Below are 19,354 nucleotides of genomic sequence, written 5' to 3' on the forward strand. Positions count from 1 at the left end.
TTCCTTCATCAGAGTATCTATGGCATCATTGGCAACTAGGACGCTCACCACCTGTCCACTCAGGGGCCGTTTCAATAGTTCCTAGCCCATAATACTCGGCAATATAATCACTTATCAAGATGGACTCTCGTTGAAGATCAGCAAGATCAACCAACAGATCCATATAAAGAGCCATGGACTCATCCGTTGAGGACCAGCAAGGTCAGTCAACCAGATCCATGCCCGGTTTCAGAAAACAACTCTTACTCCTTGTTCCAATATCTTCCTCGACGCACGCGTGGGTAGCCTGGGCGACCCAGAGCCCGAGCACCGTATGGTCAGTACCCTCTAGGATCCTTCGCAGGTGACCTAGCGCTTCACTCATAGGCCGCTTCCTTGGCCCCTCATCCACCGTACCGGAAGCTCACCATTTTAATCGTCAAGACCTCGGCCGACCTTGCTACGCGAGACGTCCTCCATTGACTCTCCGTCAGCAGTTGCAACTTTATCAGTTAGGTCTCCACGACCTTAATCACAAGATGGTCAAAATGCTTTCCCAGCATTCTTGACATAAAACAGTCATTTACAAACAGCATTTACAAACAGTCACAAAATACAGTTTCTATATTAACTCTCATTTTTCCACATTATCCCTCATCAATCCACATTGCTTATTCCACATTCCAGTTATATGTGTACTCATCCCATCCCATCATTTTCCATCTCATCACTTCAGATTCCTTCACATCACATATCATATATCACATCCTTACCTGTATCCACATCCACATGCATACATCCACATCTACATGCATACATCGATACATCCACATACATACATCCATTTCCTCATTCCCATTCATATAACCCCATACGCCTTCTCATCTATTCTTTTTCATCACATCCATTCTCACCCTATCACAATCCATATTCATCTTATCTCATCACATACACTTCTTATCTCATCCCATACACATCTTATCACATCTTAACTCTTCTTATCACATCCTAACTTATCTCATATACATCTTATCACATCTTATCACATCTCATACACCCCTTATCACATCCTAACTCATCTTATCACATCCTAACTCATCTCATATACATCTTATCACATCCTAACTCATCTTATCACATCCTAACTCATCTCATATACATCTTATCACATCCTAACTCATCTTATCACATTCTAACTCATCTCATATACATCTTATCACATCCTAACTCATCTTATCACAACCTAACTCATCTTTTATGCATACCTCTATGCAAGAATTTCAATTGTGATAAAAATAACACTTTTATAATAAAATAATCATTTTTTTGTAATAGTTTTATAATAAAATAATAATTTATTAATTTTTTCATTTCTATGCACGAAATTCAATATGATAAAATAATATTTTTATAATAAAATAATTATTTTTTTTCTTTATAGTTTTATAATAATATATTCATCTTTTATGCATACCTCTATGCATGAATTTCAATTATGCTAAAAGTAACACTTTTATAATAAAATATTTATCTTTTATGCATACTTCTATGCATGAAATTTAATTATGCTAAAAGTAATACTTTTATAATAAAATATTTATCTTTTATGCATGCCTCTATGCACAAAATTCAATTATACTAAAAGTAATACTTTTATAATAAAATATTCATCTTTTATGTATACCTCTTATGCATAAAATTCAATTATGCTAAAAGTAACACTTTTATAATAAAATATTTATCTTTTATGCATAATATAAAAATTTAATTTTTCCATGATTACTATGAAATTCTTTCAATTAATCTAGGATGATAATTCCTAGAATATGGTAGGGAATCCTCTTTTCATGCTTTGAATGAAATTATTTTATGTGTAAATTTTTATAAAATTTTGCCATAGCTCCGCTACTATAACTGATAAATCTCAATTATTTTAAAAGATAGGTTATCTTTAAGGGAATGATTAGAATGATCCCTAATTGGATCATTAACCCTTAATGGATTAAATAAAAAATAATCATAAACTAAAAGCATAGAAAAAACTATTAATTTATTCTCAAGCATAGATTAATCTTGGATTAAGAAAAAGCTTTATGAAAAGCTTCATTTGGATTGAGAATGGGTCATGAGTATGGCCATTTCTTAAGTGAGAGAGAGAAAAAACTATTAGAATTAAACATAAATAGAAATTTATGTAATTCTTTACTATCATTAATTAATTAACTTCAATAGCATTTCAAAAACCATACCAATTAAGCTTCTCAAGCTTGAGAGGGGTTGAGAAGAGAGAAACCTTGAGAAATTATAGAAAGATCAAAATTCACCATACTTACCTTACAAATTGCTTGATTCTTTGTTCACGGTAGAGGCCCCCAACCAATCAATTAGTTTAGTATGTTGATGGAGCCACCAATGGGGATTGAAGAAAGGGAGAAGTGTCAAAAACTAGTGAATTATTAAAGAATTCACAGTTCTTGGCTTAGGTGGAGTAGAGTAACAATGCATAAGACACTATATTTTTTTCAACAAGAGGAGGCTTCTATTTTTAGGAAAAATTGAGCTCCTAACTAAACAAACTGATTCTAGAATTTTCCAAGTCAGTTTGGTTATTTTGTGACCATTTTTAGGTCAGTTAGGCTAACTTTTTGGAACTAGACTTGAATGAGGAGAGAGGAGAGATGAAATATCTCAATTTTTATGAGTTTAAAACTCATTCAAGCATGTGAAATATGCACCTCCTTTAAAGAACTCCCCTTCCTTACATATGTGTCAAACTGGAATCATTATACCCAAAATATCTCATATTTTTAATATTGCTCATAGTTTTTTACTAATAAACCTTTTACATTTTCAACTCTTCATCTTGTGTGAGCATTTACTCATTTTTGGATACCCAAAATATCTCATATTTTTAATATTGCTCATAGTTTTTTTACTAATAAACCTTGTACATTTTCAAGTCTTCATCTTATGTGAAATATGCACCTCCTTTAAAGAACTCCCCTTCCTTACATATGTGTCAAAATGGAATCATTATACCTAAAATATCTAATATTTTTAATATTGCTCATAGTTTTTTACTAATAAACCTTGTACATTTTCAACTCTTCATCTTATGTGAGCATTTACTCATTTTTGGGTATCTTCTTTTACAAAATTGGATTTATCTCCTCCCTACACATGGATTGATGCTATTGGCCCCTAGGAACCTTAATTGGACCATAGTCCAAAGATTTCTGAAAATCTAGACCCTTAGACTAAGGTTCTTTATACCTATTTCCAATTAGTTCCAAAAATATTCAAAATCTGAATATTCTCTCTCTAGAATATTTTCTCTCTCTAGGTTAAAACAGGCAGAGACAAGATCTCTTATATTTTAGAAAAGGGAATTGATTACAGGGGAATATGCTGGACATTTTGAGAGGCTGGGGAGGAATCTTACATGGTCGGGTGGATGAGTTTATGCCTGATTTATGCATGTTTATGCATAACAATTATCTAGAGATATCTTAGGATTTTAACAATGGTATTAGAGCAATCTCTAGTTAATTGTTATTATTTTTTCTTTCTTATTATAATTTTTAGCATTTTTTGAAGTAGATTTTAATATTTACTAAATAAAAATATTATTTTGTTGATTTTTGTTGATCATTTACACGTGGATCATCGATATGGCAGTTGGAACGCGTGTTACCACTACTCCATGGATGAATCGACATTGCGGGGGAATTTCGTGAGTTTAATGCTATTTTTTTCTATTTTTTATGGTTTAAAATAAGCATTAATGGAAATTTTTACCAAAATACCACATATTTTATTGCTTATATTTTTGGTAGAATGGATTTCCTGAATTTCTACAATTTTTAAGAATTTTTTTCTAATTTTTTAGAAATTATTTGAGCATTTGTCTGGTTAAAAATATATTTTTATGCATTTTTGCGGGTTTTTCGAAGATATTCTATCCATTTTCTACCTCCTAAGCCTAAGACAAATTCTATCATGGTGGATTTTATTGGATGTTTTCTAACATTTATTTGGACTCATCAAATTTTGCTTAGATCACTTGTGTTTAGGGGTTTTTTATTGAGTGTTACATACATGTGTTTCACTTGCTTACTTTGGAGCTTTGCTTGAACGACACCACATTCATATACTCCGGATAAATTGGCCACCAATTTTAATGCTTCTTTTGGCATAATTAATGACCATTAGATGGCATGCATTGATTGTTATGATCAACTATGATTTTCATGGATTCGAGGAACTTCTATGCTTTTACCCATGGTTTTATTAGGATCTTTTGATCTTTTGGGATAATATCATTTGCTTTGAAGATAGCATTTGCCTTCGTTTTTTACACGTAATTTTGGAGTATATTCCTTGTACTCTTGTACATATTCCAACTTGGATACCTAGTTGCTTATGCATCTAGGTGAGTTATTTTTCTACCCCAGCTTTATTATGTTTATTGGGTAGTTCTCATTAGAAAGGTGCCAATAATTCAAAATTCTTTTTTAATGATGTACTCGGAGAAAGAGTTATTCCTTGATGTAGTCTCAAGAATATAGAGACAGGTTTTGGTATATGAAAGTCTGGGATAAGGCCATCTTATTCCTCTTTTATATAGGATTTTATTCATATTTCCTAGACGGCATACTAGGGAGTTTCAAATTAATAAGGTATGTATGGGTGGTCTCATGGTGGTATGGGACACTAGCGATTCCTCGCATATATTATCTTATGGAATAATTTGGGCTCAAGATTGTTGCTTTGCTTACATCACTTGGCATGTTAACCTCAACATTCAAAGCATTCTTTAGATAAACTTGATTTATCTATAGCCTATATGTTTTGATAAGTGTAATCTCATCGGCATATTCATTTGTTGTAATCTCTTTCTTTAGAGTTCAACGAGTTTATCTTGTTGTGTTGTTCGGATTAAGGAAATTTGGATTTTTCCTTTGTTGGCATTTCTTTCTCTAGTTCCGTACTTTAGGTGATTTATACAGCCAACCTGATGGTTTACGGATGGACATATGTGACTCATCTCGAGACGTTGATGACTCTCTATGTTGATATGGGTAACTTGGGACGCCGATAATTCCATGAGCAGATGTGGGGTACATTGGGCCGCCGATGGTGTTGCGTGACGAGTGGTGATCAATGCAAGGATGCAACACAAAGATAGAAGCAGGAAAACAAGAGACTTGACATTCTTATTTAGGGCTCTTGTAGAGAGTTCCAAGTTATAGATGAGTGTGGGAGTGGGCTTGAGAATAATCCCACATAGGAAGTTTTGGGAGTTTTAGGAGTTTTAGTATAAATAGTGGCTCATTTGAGAGCTCATAGACACATTGCCATGGGCTGTTTGAGCTCTCTTGAGACTAGCTCTCCCTCTTGTTTATAGAGGTGCAAGCTCTTCTCTCTCCCCATCTACACTATTGTATAAGCAATGCTCTTCTAATTCAATGCAATGAGATGATGTTTTTTCTCTCTTCTCATCTCTATTCTCTAGTATGCATGCTTCTTTGTTTATGCTTGTGGGTTCTCTATTAGGCTTTGTGTGCTAGTGGATTCAAGCTTAAGCTTCTCCATAGCTTGTAGCTTATCCATGGGCAAGGCATTGCTTGAGTAGTGAATGAGAATGCATGTTTATTTCAAGTTCCATTAAGCTTCAAGGTTTGTGTGCATGCTAGGGAAGTAGGTGCTTGAGAATGAAGTGTGCTTTGAGCTTGTGTGCTTATGAGTGAGCTTGTGTGTGCATTAGCTTAGCTTTCTTCTTGTATTGGATGCATGAATGAGAAGATTGATGAGTGAATGAGCTATGGCAAGATTGAGCTTGTGTGTGTAAAGTCTATGTCAAGGTAGTGGTGTTCATAGCATCCTCTCCCGAAAGGGATAAGCTTCCATGCACCTACCGGGTTGAATCCCCTAGCAATGAAAGGAGTGTTTATCATTTCATTGGTGAGCTAGGAGCGTAGTCTACTTGCCCATATTGCATACGTAGGGAGACGACCACCGTCTTTCCATTGGCGCCACTGTGGGATACGACCTACGATTGGTTGAGGACCCTTGGCAGCCATTACAATCTAAAGATTACTAGGAGTAGGATAATTAGACTCTACAGGGAAGCTCTAGCGGGCGAAGAGTGCTGCTCTTAATCTCCTTCACTTTCAGCTCGGCGAAGGCCTCGGGATCGTCAGCCAAGCCCAACGGGTCGAAGCTTCCACCAGGGCAGACGGGGTCTATGACCTCACCAAGAGGCCCGCCTGCAACTCTGTGATCCTCCACGGTGCCCATCAGGATCACCTGGCACGCCCACATGGCCAATATGCTCTGCGCATGGACCAGGCTTGGGTTGCCAAGGTAATTTAGGCCGCCGTCCGAGAAGATCTGCGAGCCGGCCTTGAACCACACGGCCTCGCCAAACTTCACGCCGTTCTTGGCCAGGAGCTCTGGGGTTACGCAGCCCAAGGCGCCCAACATTGCCCAAAGGGCGTGAATCACCTCTAGCTTCCGGTTCTTGGCGAATGTCTCCGGGTCAGTTGACAGGATAGATGGCGAGAATACTCTGAGCGTGTCACCGAACTTCACACCGTTCTCGGCCAGCAGCCCCGGGGCGACACAGCCCAACGTGCCCAGCACCGCCCACCCGCAGCAGCAGAGAGAGCAGAGGCGATAAGGTGGCCGCAGCAAAAAGAGCGGAGGCGATAAGGTGCCGGCGCAAAAAGCGGAAGAGATAAGGTTAGTGTTTTATTTTTTATTTTTTATTTTTTATTTTTGTTAATCTTTAATTTTTTAAAATCTGCAATTTCTGCATACTAGGCAATTTTTTAAGTTTTTTGCATTTAAAAATAATAATAATTAAAAATAATAATTAAAAAATATATAAATTATATATTTTCTTTGGATTCTATATTTTTTTGCATATTCTGTATTTTTTTAAATTTCTATAATTTTTTGCATAATTAGTATTTTTAGCATAATTCGTATTTTTGTATAATTATTAAAAAAATAAAAAAATAATGTATTTGCACACACATATTCATGTTAGTTACATTTAGTGGTTAGGTAGGGTTTATTAGAAAAAGAATATATATATATATATATATATATATATATATATATATATGTTTAAAAAAAAAACCTGGACACTGCAACGTGCTAAAAATAGCATATGCATCTACGCTCGGGAACAATACTAGGGGGACGTAACACTAGTGCACCATCTAGGGTAACCACTCAAGGGAGTGGCTCTCAATCGGTTGTTGGCAACTTGGAGAGCATTATCGAGACATCTTCAGAGTCTCAAGCAGAGAGCCTCTCAAGAACCGAGAGTGATATTTCAATGGACGTAAACGAGTCATTTGGCATGAATAGACCATCCACACCCATTGGTATGGCAAATTCTGCTAATCCATTTGAAATCCCAGATGGGGAGTTGATTGACAACATGAGACTCCATTTCTTGTATATACAAATGCACATGGCGGTAAGATCTAAAAAGATCCAATGAGCCGGTTTGTTGTTAAAATTGCAGACATTCATTCTGCGTTTGAACCAGCACCATGGGTAAACTACCAGGACGATATGTACATGGGTAGAAATGGAGTACGCTACGAGGTCACCAAAAATCCTGAACAAGTGGATGCTTTGGGTGTACTTCAACCTAGCGCACAAGCAAAGCAGAAGAAGGAGCTTCCATCGGACCCAAATGTGCCAGGAACATCGCACAGACCTGGTACGCCCATTTCTTTACTTGAAGAATTATTTTCTGACCGGAATTGGGAGGATAGAGAAAGAACGGGAAAAGAAAAAGAGACCAAGAAAAACCCATGGGACATAGTAAAAGAAATTCCAGTAGTTAAAATCTATCAAACCCAATTAAAGAGGTGTATAGGGATGTGGTAGAAACCTACTATGCAACCACTAAGCACCCAAGCTTAGAGCTTCTAGTCACGCATACAATAACTGTAGAGCATCTAGAAGGTTTCACTAAGCGTGTTCATGATAGATGGGGGAACGACTTTAGAACCCTTGAATGGCCTGAGGTTAGGGAAATGACATGGAAAGGAAGGCCCCTTTTCACTGAGGTGTCTACCTTAGACACGGCACGTCCAGATGAATCTGCCTTTCGAGGAGAAACACTAGCACCACCATGGGCTAGAACCCCAAGTGTGGCTCGACCAGCACCTTCCATGCGAACAACTGCTAAAGGACCAATCTTTCCAACGATTGATCCTACAAGGAGACCCGAGGCTATTAGAGAATCTAGGGGAGAAGAAAGACCACGAGCAAGTGAATATGTACCTCCAAGAGAACCCCATAGACCTGACATTTGAAGAGCCTAGAGTTAGAGGCCAAGACTCATATAGGAGATATGACGATGAATATTCTAGAAAAGTGAGACCATCTGCGCTGCAAAAGCTGGTCAAGAAGTATGACGGATCCGGTGACCCATATGACCATATAGCAGCTTTTAAGCAAGCTATACATGCGGAGCAAGTCACGGATACGCATACGCAAATCGAAGGATTTGGCTTGATGCTAGAGAGTAAGTCTTTATCATGGTTTCAGACTTTAGAGCCAGAGGCAAAGCGATCTTTCGATGGGCTGGAAAAGAGCTTTATAGCTGCATTTTCAAAAATGGGAATTAAGCACAATGCGGTAGCTCAAATTTATGCTTTTAAGCAAAAAGATCAAGAATCTGTGCGAGATTGCGTAAATAGGCTAAAGCAGTACATCAATCGATGCCCTGACGATGAGAAGCCAAGCCAAGGAAGATTAATTTCTATCTTCCTGGAAGGCTTACGAAACAAGACGCTTCACGCTCAGTACTTGTACGCAAAGAAGCATGCTATCTTCAATGAGTGTTGCATGGATGCCATGGATTACGATGATAACTTTGACATGACTGGCATGGGAAACCAAGATAGTCATCTGGATGATAAACGTAGCTCTGGGAAGGGCTCTGACTCTAGTGTGTCATTAGTTAATCCAGATCAGATTACCGAGATAGTATTGAAAAAGATGGGGCAATACTACAGACCTTCCTACCGACCCCAACCATCATACATGCATACTGTACCTACAGGCCCCTATGTCTGTGGAGGATGTGGAGGTAGCCATAAAACCGAGCAGTGCCCAACCTTCTCACCATTGGTTGGCAATCAACCAACAAAGAAGTGGTGCCAGCTTTGTAAATGGAACTACACACATGTGACTTTGGACTGCAATCACATTGCAAGGATAAAAGGGAACAAGCAGCCAACTCTGCACCTAGGCAGCAAGTTGTGAACCATGAGAGAACCTTAGTTGCTCAAGACCAAGCACGACCGGTGCTAGGAGCTCAACCTCCTCCACCTGGCACAACTTCCTTTAGATATGTGGAATATGAGAATCCTGAATTAGGAATGGAGATGGTTAGCTCTCAACCATACTACATCAAAATGGAGCATCCTCTTGTCGAACCTTACTTTGAGAACCCAACCGGACCAAGCCTAGTTCATGACTTTAATGGAGACCCAAGCTCTTTGATGCTTATAGGATCTCAGCCAACCAAGACTCAAGGTTATCCAGGACCATATCCTACAAAGAGATTGTACCCCACGCAACAAACAGGACCATGTTATGAATGTGGTGGACCACATTGGGCGAGAGAATGTCCAAACAAGAAATGACCCCTCTTAGCTAACATAGGCACAACATCTACGTTTCCACCTAGAGAGAGGTTTTGCCAAGTGTGTAGCATTGACCATCTACCAAAGGATTGCTTGTTGAAGCCTGCGGATCCGACAGCACAAAAAGCTAAAGCGCCCCTCAACTATGTTGAAGTGATTCCCTCACCCACGACATCTGAGGAGGAGAACGAACTAGTGTCACTAAGAGTAGTACTAGAGCCCAAACGCAAAAGAATGTCAAAGAGGTTGTTGAGAAACCCTTGGAGATTAAGGTTCTATCCAAAGTTGGAAAAGAGAGAAAGAAATCAACTCGACGTAAACCATGCAGCAACGGGAGTAAGAAGTCGAAGGAGCAGAAGAGCTCTGATGGAGGAAACTCTATCCCAAAAGAGCTAGAAGGAATGTTGAAAACGAAACAAATAGGAGAGAAAACTCAAAATGAGCAAAAGGGAAAAGCATCTGAGTCTGAGGAAAGCTCAGGAGGATCAGTCCTTGTGGATAAGGTGTACGAGCTTTAGATGCAGCACTTCAAGCATATAATAGTAGGATCACAGCTCTGACGGAGCTGCCTAAGAAGCTGCAAGCATATCCCAACCCTCATGAAGAGACAATCAACTTGGCTATCCATAAGCAGTTGATTAGGGATACTCAGACTCTAATAGATGGCCCACCACCTATGTATGCAAGAGGACCTGCTTCTCTGAAGCCTAACTTAGAGACGATACCAGAAGCCACGCCAAGCATGGAAAAGGGAAGTGAAGTTGTATCTCTACATTTCCCAGAAATGCCTGAAGGAGATGATTTACCTCATACCAATGCAGACGAGTCAAAACCATTTGACTACCGCGGATTTTGGAGATGAAATTCCTGAAATAGAGGAAGCAGTAGCAAGGGAGATGTGGGAAGCGGTGCAAAAACAAGTTGAGGATCTTGCATCTTCTGACAAGTCACCACCGTTTTCTATAGTAGAATTCTCAAATCAAAGGGTTCAAGAATTAGATGCTTTATCTCTACCAGATGATGCTCAGACTGTTGTCTCAGCTTGGAGCAACAAGCTCACATTCAAGACACTGCCCTCAGATTTAGGACTGTACGAAGCACATAGCCAAATCATGCGAGTACCATCAATGACACGACAACCTCATCAGGAACGAGACATAGGGAGTTTGCAAGCTTTAATGTCGGCACCAGTTACGTGTACCATTCCACTCGCAGAGTTCTTAAAGCTTAGGCCAAGATTGTGGGGAGAAGTGGCTACACAATTGACTGAGCAAGGATTGTGGAACTAGAACATTCAGGTTAAGGAGTTGTTGAAGGCAAAGGCTTCTGAGCTAATGCTTAAGCAAACAATTCCGGTTCCTATGAACAAAGTTGGCAAGCATTGTGAAGACGATGAAGCAAATACTACGCTTCCTGTGGAGATCAACAAGATTAAATCTATAGCTATTCTAGATAGCAGAGCAGGGGTGAGTATAGCAACTAAAACTGTATGGGAAATGTGGGAAAAACCTGCAGTTAGAAGTACAAGGATGAGTTTGCAATTGGCAGACGGAAATCTAGAGAGTCCCATAGGATTGCTTCAGAACGTTATAGTCAAGTCATATGGCATTGAGTACGGACATACCTTTGCTATTATAGACTTTGGCAAGAACACAAATTACGAAGTGATCCTAGGAAGGCCATTCATGCGTCAATTCAAAATGATTCAAGACTGGGGTTACAATTACTTGTACCTCAGACATGAGAATGTAACCACGAGGGTGAATCTGAAAAACCATGCTTATCAAGATGTGACCCACTCTCGTGTGGATGAGTTTGATTCTACTTCTTCAGAAGCATCGGGAGCAACTATGTCTGACGAAAGAGCTGATCTATGGATCTGTGGAGCATCTTGTCGAGACTTACAACTTGGAAATGTTACCATAGACAGAAGTGTGACGGATGAGGTGTATATCCCTATACCTTTTCCTGATAACTTGATAGATCCCTTAGAATGGAACCATGTTTTAGCTACCATAGACACTTGTGCATTGCCAAGGCAAACACAGTTCTGTGATCCAGATGGGTATGACATTATTCCCGTAAGAATGCTAAGACCGATCTATGCAGAGGAACCTCAAGAAGCCCCTAGGTATGAAGCAAACAAATCATTATTGCTAGGAGATATGATGGTATCTGTAGAGGAAGTATCCCCTCTTGAGTATAGCTCAGCTGACGAAGGAGATGAGGATAGATGCTTAGAATCCTCTGATGGGAAGGATTCTGATGACGATGCCATAGTCCCTGAATCAGAGGTAGAGAAGATAAGATTGTTGTTAAAGGGCAGAGAAGTCTTGCTGAGTATTCCTAGTGACAAACCGAAACGTAAGTTTTCCAAGAGTCACCGGAAGTTTCGCAAACAGGAAGTCAAGGAAAAGAGACAACAACAACAAAAAGAAAGAGAAGATGTGGATAAAGAAGACTTTATTCCACCTCCAACCTTTGTAGGAAAGAACGAGTACTTGTACTACTTGGGAGCTGATGATTGCATCAAAGATGAGATGAAATGGAGATACGACTTTCAATTAGTGCAAAAGCTAAACGAGAAGGAGAGTGACAACCCAAAGAAGAAGAGGAAACAGAAACCGAAGCTAAAATCTAAGGCTTCAGTGCATCGTCAAGACTGAACAAAGCACCATGACGAGAGTGGAGCGTAAAGCTCTAGTGCAAGAATGGAAGAGAATGCTAAAAGCAGCATGGTCTTCCATGAGTGATGACTCAAAGGAAGAAGAGGATACCACAAATATCCCCTCAAACTTCAAGAAATTCACCATACAAGATCGAAAAATAGTCTTGCAACAACCTATTCGACAGAAACCTGAGGAACCAGGAGTTTCCTATGATGGCCCTGAGGATGCCAAGAAAATAGACCTGGCAGAACCAAGCGAAGAGCCACGTAACGTGTGGATTGCCACAGACTTAACCCAAGCGGAGGAACAATTGCTAATCTCTACTCTGAGAGAGTATCGTGATATATTTTCTTGGAGTTACAAAGACCTTAAAGGGGTAGATCCAAAGATCTGCCAGCATACAATTCCCATGCGAGAAGATGCCAAGCCGTCCAAGCAACGTCCTTATACGTATAACGATAATTTTGCCAAAAAGATCAAAGAAGAGATTGACAAGCTGTTAGCGGGGCTGAATTTATTTATGAGATTGAACATACAGAATGGGTTTCATCGATTGTGGTAGTACCTAAGAAGAATGGAAAACTACGAGTATGTGTCAATCTAAAGAAAGTAAATGCTGCTACTGTCCGGGACCACTATCCGCTTCCACTCACTGATCATGTATTGGAGAGGGTAGCTGGTAAGAAGGCATACAGTTTTCTGGATGGATTTTTGGGTACAACTAGGTATCTATTGATCCCAAGGATCAACACAAAACCGCATTTGCTACAGAATGGGGAGTGTTTGCATATAGAGTCATGCCTTTTGGTTTGACTAACGCTCCAGCCACCTTTCAGAGGCTGATGAGCCATGCGTTCAAAGAATACCTGCGATTATTTCTTGAAATATTCATGGATGACTTGTGTGTGCATTCCATAGACAGAGAAGAACACATAGAGCATCTCAAAAAAATCTTTGAGAAATGCAGAGTGTATCGCATATGCCTTAACCCTGATAAATGCAAGTTTATGGTTAGGCAAGGGAAGATTCTAGGCCACATTGTGTCTAGGAATGGTATATCCACGGATGCGGAAAAGATAGCTGTTATTGTTGAGCTACCTAGACCTTACAATGTAAAAGGGGTACAAGTTTTCATGGGTCATTGCGGCTACTATCGTAGATTTATCTACATGTACGCTGAAATAGCACGGCCATTGTACGCACTCGTTGTTGTATTTGAATGGACAGAGGATTGTGAAGAAGCCTTTAAAAAGCTGAAGAAAGCATTAGTGACGGCACCTATTCTCAGGTCGCCGGATCGGGATAATTTATTCCACGTACATATAGATGCTTCGGCTTTTGCAATTGGCTGTATTTTAGCTCAACCAGGCGAGAACAAAATGGACTTTCAAGTCTCATATGCTAGCTGCCAGTTGAATAGTGCTGAAAAGAACTACACCACCACAGAAAGAGAAGGCTTAGCTATGATCTATGCTGTGAAGAAGTTTCGGCATTACCTTTTGGCCAACAAATTTACATTCTTCGTAGATCATCAAGCTTTGCTTTACCTTGTGAACAAGCCATGTGCAACCGGAAGGATTGTACGCTGATTTGTTATTCTACTTGAATTTGAATTTGAAGTAGCGGTAAAGAAGGGAAAAATGCATCAGCGGGCTGATCATCTTTCCAGGATAACTTCAGGAGAAGCACCCATTGGTATAGATGATGATATTCCTGATGCTACTCTATTCTTGGTTGAGACAGCACCAAGATGGGCAGAACCCATCATTCAAGTTTTAACGACAGGATTTGTTAACTCCATTAGTCCAACCAATGAAAAGATAATGACCTTAGAACATTGTGCTCCTTATAAACTTCTTTCTGGACGATTGTATAAATTGGAAAAAGATGGAATACTTCATCTATGCCCTGACCCTGATCAATATGATGAGATTATCTCATATGTCCACGTGAGCTTAGGAGGCAGACATGTCTCTGGAAAGGATACGGTTAAAAGAGTTTTGTGGGAAGGATATTGGTGGCCAACACTTCATGCTGATACAGAAGAGTATGTACGGACTTGTAAAATTTGTCAACAAAAGAAAACCCATTCCTCATGTGACTCTATTTTATATTTCAACAACACCCAATTGGAGTTCGTACATTGTGAAGTATTTGACGCAGGGTCATACAGACGATAAGATGCCTAGGCATAGAAAGAGAGCCATAGAGGTAGAAGCAATGAGTTTTTTGATTATTGAAGGCCAGCTGTACAAAAGGGGCAAAGATGGAAACCTACGGACTTGTGTTTGTGAGAGTGACTACCTTAGCGTATTGACTCATGCACATTCAGGAGTTGGGGGTGGACATTTCTGTGGAGAAACAACTGCCAAACTTATACTATGGTCAGGACTATGGTGGCCTACACTTTTTCATGATGCAACAGAGTATGTCAAACAATGTGATCAATGTCAAAGAACCAAACCTCCTACCAAGTATGAGGACATGCCATTGAGACCAATTATGGGGGTTAGAGCTTTTGCAAAATGGGGAATTGATTTTGTGGGATCGATTAAACCACCAGCATGCCATACACATGCTGAGTATATCATTGTAGCCACAGATTATCTTACGAAGTGGGTAGAAGCAAAAGCCACAGTAAAAAACGATGCTAGGACCACTGCAAAGTTTTTATACGAACATGTGTTTAACGCTACGGTTTACCTATTGAGATTGTGAGTGACCAAGGTGTGCATTTTATCAATGAAGTCATTACCTTTCTTTTGGAAGACTTTACAATCATCCATAAGAGGTCAGTGCCTTATCACCCGCCGCAAGCAAATGGTCAAGCTGAGAGCACAAACAAGACTCTTTGCACTGCGCTTACAAAGATTGTTGAGGGACATAGAACAGATTGGGAACAGAAACTTCACTCAGTTCTATGGGCTTACCGAATTGCTTACAAAACGTCCATAGGCACGACACCTTTCAATCTAGTTTTTAGATTGGATGCTGTCGTGACGTGTGCGGAATCGGTGGGCAAGTGCGAGACTTCTGGCTGTGCAAGTAGCTTCAAATCCCAGCAAGGAAACAAAACATAAAACTCTTCAAGGGGGTTATGACATCTCAATTTTGGTCGACATGTACATATGCCAATTCACTTCAAAGCAACCCCAAATTCAGCTTGATGAATGCACATAAATTACGAGTCAAGAGCATGACTAGCTCCAAGCATAGATCTCCTGACCCTTTATCCAAGTGCCTCTTACATGTAGGCATAGCACAATCTTCAAAAGATTCCCATATACATGTGACCATTCACATCACATATTTCATATATTGCCAACATCACCATTTCAAGATGACTCTTGATCTCATGAAAACCTGCTTTCAGATTCCAACAACTCACAAAGCAAAAGATGGCATATGGCATATATACATCATCACATGATTTCCAAAACCAAAGAAAACATATAACATTATGACATTAAGACCTCTGCAAGCGATCTCCCTCGCTCATCTACACCCCGACTACACACTCGCACAGGCGGCAACCTTGCCTTGCTTCTCAACTCGCCTCTCTCTGGTTGCAACAGTACCTGCCCCTTTATCTCTTTGATCCTCAGCCCAAACACCCAAAAAAAAAAGCACAGCCCAATGGCCCCAGAATTATGAGAGATCTTCCCAACAGAGATTTAAATAGAAACAGCCCCGATACACTTGACAACCAGTCGGGAAGCACCTTCACTACCACAACAGATTCAGCCTACTCACAGCTGTAGGGGAATGATTCCCAGCTTTCTAATAACCACCGAAAATGACACCACAATATACCAACAGTAAACTGGAATTCAACAAAGAGTATTTGCCACCTTACACCCATCATGGCTGAGATGCCTTCATTTTATGATTTGCAGATCGATCTCAGAGACAGATCCCAGTAGCGTTTCACCTTCTTTCTCAGGCTACGACAACTTCTTCACACCCCACGATCACACCAAAGCCAACAATGGATGCAACACTTCTTCACCAATAATGGGATGAACAGATCTTCCCCAGCCCGAATGCTCTCATGCACAAAAGCGCTCTCTTAACTAGTTTAGCTGCAGGTTTCTTCTCTCTCAATTCTCGTACAAGCTCCAGCCAGCTCCGCCTACACCAGTTCAAGGCGACTACCTTCCTTCTTCGCCAGCTGTTCTGCTGCTGCCGACTTTCTTACCAGGCGATTCCCTCCTTCAGCTCTTCATCTCCCCTATGGTTGCGCTAACTCTGTCTTTGACGAAGCCTCCATCTGTCTCCGTTTGCATCAGTCACCACTATGACCACTAGGGCACCAGCTGCCCAGCGTCAGTCGTTGCTAGCCCACCGACTCTGTGTCGGCCTGCAGTTGCACCAACCACACGAACAGAAAACCAGCCACCACTTCTCTTCGTCAAAGTCGCTCACCTTCTAGTCTACAACCCTTTCTCTATCAATGCCTGCAGCTAGCCGTCGTCCAGTTGTCGCCAGCCACACACCAGCCTTCCTCTCCTCTCCTTGCACTTGTCGCTGCTCACCCCCCCAATCACTATCCGCCTGGCTACAGCTCACCAGTCGCCCTCCTCTGCACACGCTAGCGGCTGCACACGCCCAAGAGCCTTGTCTGCTAGGCGGCTTCCTCACAATGACCAGGCCCCCCCTCTACACGATGGCCACTATCGACCTTTCTCTCCTCGCCAGCTTCTGGATTGCGCACGCTGGCAGCTACGCTGGCTTGTAATGCAAACAGCCATGTGGCGATTCTCAAATTAGCCATGTCAATATCATTATTTTTATTTCTTTTAAGGCCTACAAGATGGCCGCCCCCAATACCTTCATTTCACACCCATGATTTTGTGCCATCCCTATCCACATGTAGCCGCTCTCTCTCTTCCATTTCACCATATACAAGGTAACACTGGCCCATAATCTTTTAACTGCTCCCATGCTTTCATACCTTCAACACAACCCACAAAACCAACACCAATACTTGGGGACGCGTACACATACGAGCTACCGAACAACTGATACCACCTGCAGCTGACCTTACTCCGAACAGGCCTGCACAAGCCCAAATCAAAACCATCCACGTTGAACACCTGGCAACGCATTCCATAGCAAAACTCTCCACACACGCCATGCATCCATATGTACACAAACATGAACAAAAAAAAGCCCTGTTACGCGTACAGGCATACATACATCATGTACACTGTGGCACTTAATCCCATGCATCTGGATTTGCATTTAATGGCCTCACATGCATGGTTTCACACCATAGACATGCCATGGCACGACATCCATCCCCTCTAAACCTGCACATCCTCCGGTATGTGCCAAGTCATCATCAAGATCCACATATATCTGAATGTCATCTTCATACATTAATCAGCAAAAATAACCTGTCATCTGGCCAACCCCCATGTTTGGAACACTTTAAAGTGTTTCAAACCAAGCTTTGGTATCCATAAATATCAAACAAGTAAAAAAAACAAAGCCTTCTTGATTATCCACCATTGTTCTGCATTCAATCCCCAAATACATTTGTCATGGTTGCCAACAATCCATATACCACGATCAAATACCCATTTGCATTCCACATGAGCCTGCTCTATTGACTTATAACATATCCTTGGTTCAAATACACATAATGGCATCATAGCAAGCCATTCATCACATTGTGCTCTTTTGCATATTACCTCCTCATCTATCTTCACCACCAATATGCTATCAAAGCCTTTACATGCTTCACATGCATCTATGCAAACTGGTGCAAGAAAATCAAGGTGTGATGCTACATCAAAATGTCCCGGTCCATCAATAGCATAAACATCAAAAGCATCATCTTTGTCATGTAAACAAAACACATCTCTAGCATCATCAAGAGTGCAAGAAGCCTCATTCATAGATTGTTGGTTACCGATGTTTGCAAATAGAAACTCATCATCATCAAACAGCTGAGCCATCCCAAGGTCCTCACTGTCTTGAGCAATAGACATCCACATAAACATTAACTTCACTAAACTGATCCTCTAACAAAACCTGCTTGTCTTGAAAGAGAAACTCCAAACAAAAACCACCATCTGCAAAGCAAACATCCTCTGAAACAACATTCGTATGACTTCTGGTCACATATGCACTATCCTCCATAACATCATTAGCAACATGCATATCATCAACACCTTGAACACTATCAAACAAACATGGCAAAGCATTCATAGAAGCATCATAACCATCATCCATGGCATCTCCTTCGTCATTTTCCCTCTTACGCTTTTCCTCTACCTGTGCCTCATTATTCTGGCATTTTGCAATGTAGGCATGAACAGATTGAGAATCCATAGGTTCTTCCTAGCCAGTCTCAAGACGTATACAGTCTCCTGCCTCATGCAAAGCCTGCTTAGACACCTTCTCTAACGCAATTAGCTCCATTGTTGATGGCCAAAAATCTTCATTCTCATAGTCTTCATCCTTCTTAGATTCCTGTTTTGATAATCCGGCCTTTAACCCATATGGTTGATGGCCAAAAATCTTCATTCTCATAGTCTTCATCCTTCTTAGATTCTTGTTTTGATAATCCGGCCTTTAACCCATAGGTTGCTGCCTCAACCATAGAGATGGCATGGCTAGCAGCCATATCCTCAACCAGCTTTTTCATCCCTCCTTTCCCAAAGTTTGTGCTTAACGGAAGACCAGTCTCTGTAAGGTGGATTTTTCCATCTTTGAAAAATACAAGTTGGTTTCTAAGAGCTTCCTTATAACTGGCACAGTCTTTCTTCGCATGTTCTGGGTCATCACACCATATACATCTGAATGTAAACCCTTCTTTACTTTGAGGCCTTTGCATAGAAGCCTGCCCTACTGGTAGCCCTTTTTCCTCAATCCTAGACATCTTCAATTTTAGGTCTCGCATGCCCTTAATAAGCTCATCCATCGGCCCTTCTACCTTTGGGATTGCAGCAGCAGGTTTTGGTAGATTCTCAGGGGAAACAATTATAGGAGTTGCCGAGCTCATCACCATTCTATCCC

General features: G+C 40.5%; 1 protein-coding gene across 1 annotated transcript; it reads right to left on the minus strand.

The window, feature by feature from the left end:
* Nucleotides 1–2,542: 2,542 nt before the first annotated feature.
* On the minus strand, nucleotides 2,543–17,102 carry LOC147617883 (chlorophyll a-b binding protein of LHCII type 1-like). Its single transcript, XM_086775521.1, has 3 exons — nucleotides 17,010–17,102; nucleotides 6,142–6,567; nucleotides 2,543–2,575 (listed from the first exon to the last, which is right to left on the minus strand). Exons 1-3 carry the CDS (start codon nucleotides 17,100–17,102, stop codon nucleotides 2,543–2,545), a joined length of 552 nt encoding a protein of 183 aa, XP_086631647.1.
* Nucleotides 17,103–19,354: the final 2,252 nt, after the last annotated feature.

The sequence above is a fragment of the Cibotium barometz genome, chromosome 36 (assembly GCF_041138505.1).
Source record: "Cibotium barometz isolate CiBa-2024 chromosome 36, ASM4113850v1, whole genome shotgun sequence".
NCBI classification, from domain to species: Eukaryota; Viridiplantae; Streptophyta; class Polypodiopsida; order Cyatheales; family Cibotiaceae; genus Cibotium; species Cibotium barometz.

What these genes read in the sequence shown, in the direction of transcription:
- LOC147617883 (XM_086775521.1), bottom strand. Translation starts at nt 17,102, where the DNA reads ATGGCTAATTTGAGAATCGCCACATGGCTGTTTGCATTACAAGCCAGC. An exon ending in AAGCTGGCGAGGAGAGAAAG is followed by an intron (nt 6,568 to 17,009) that starts GTCGATAGTGGC and finishes AACGGTGTGAAG; the next exon opens with TTCGGTGACACGCTCAGAGT. An exon ending in CCGAGCTGAAAGTGAAGGAG is followed by an intron (nt 2,576 to 6,141) that starts ATTAAGAGCAGC and finishes AACCAAACTGAC; the next exon opens with TTGGAAAATTCTAGAATCAG.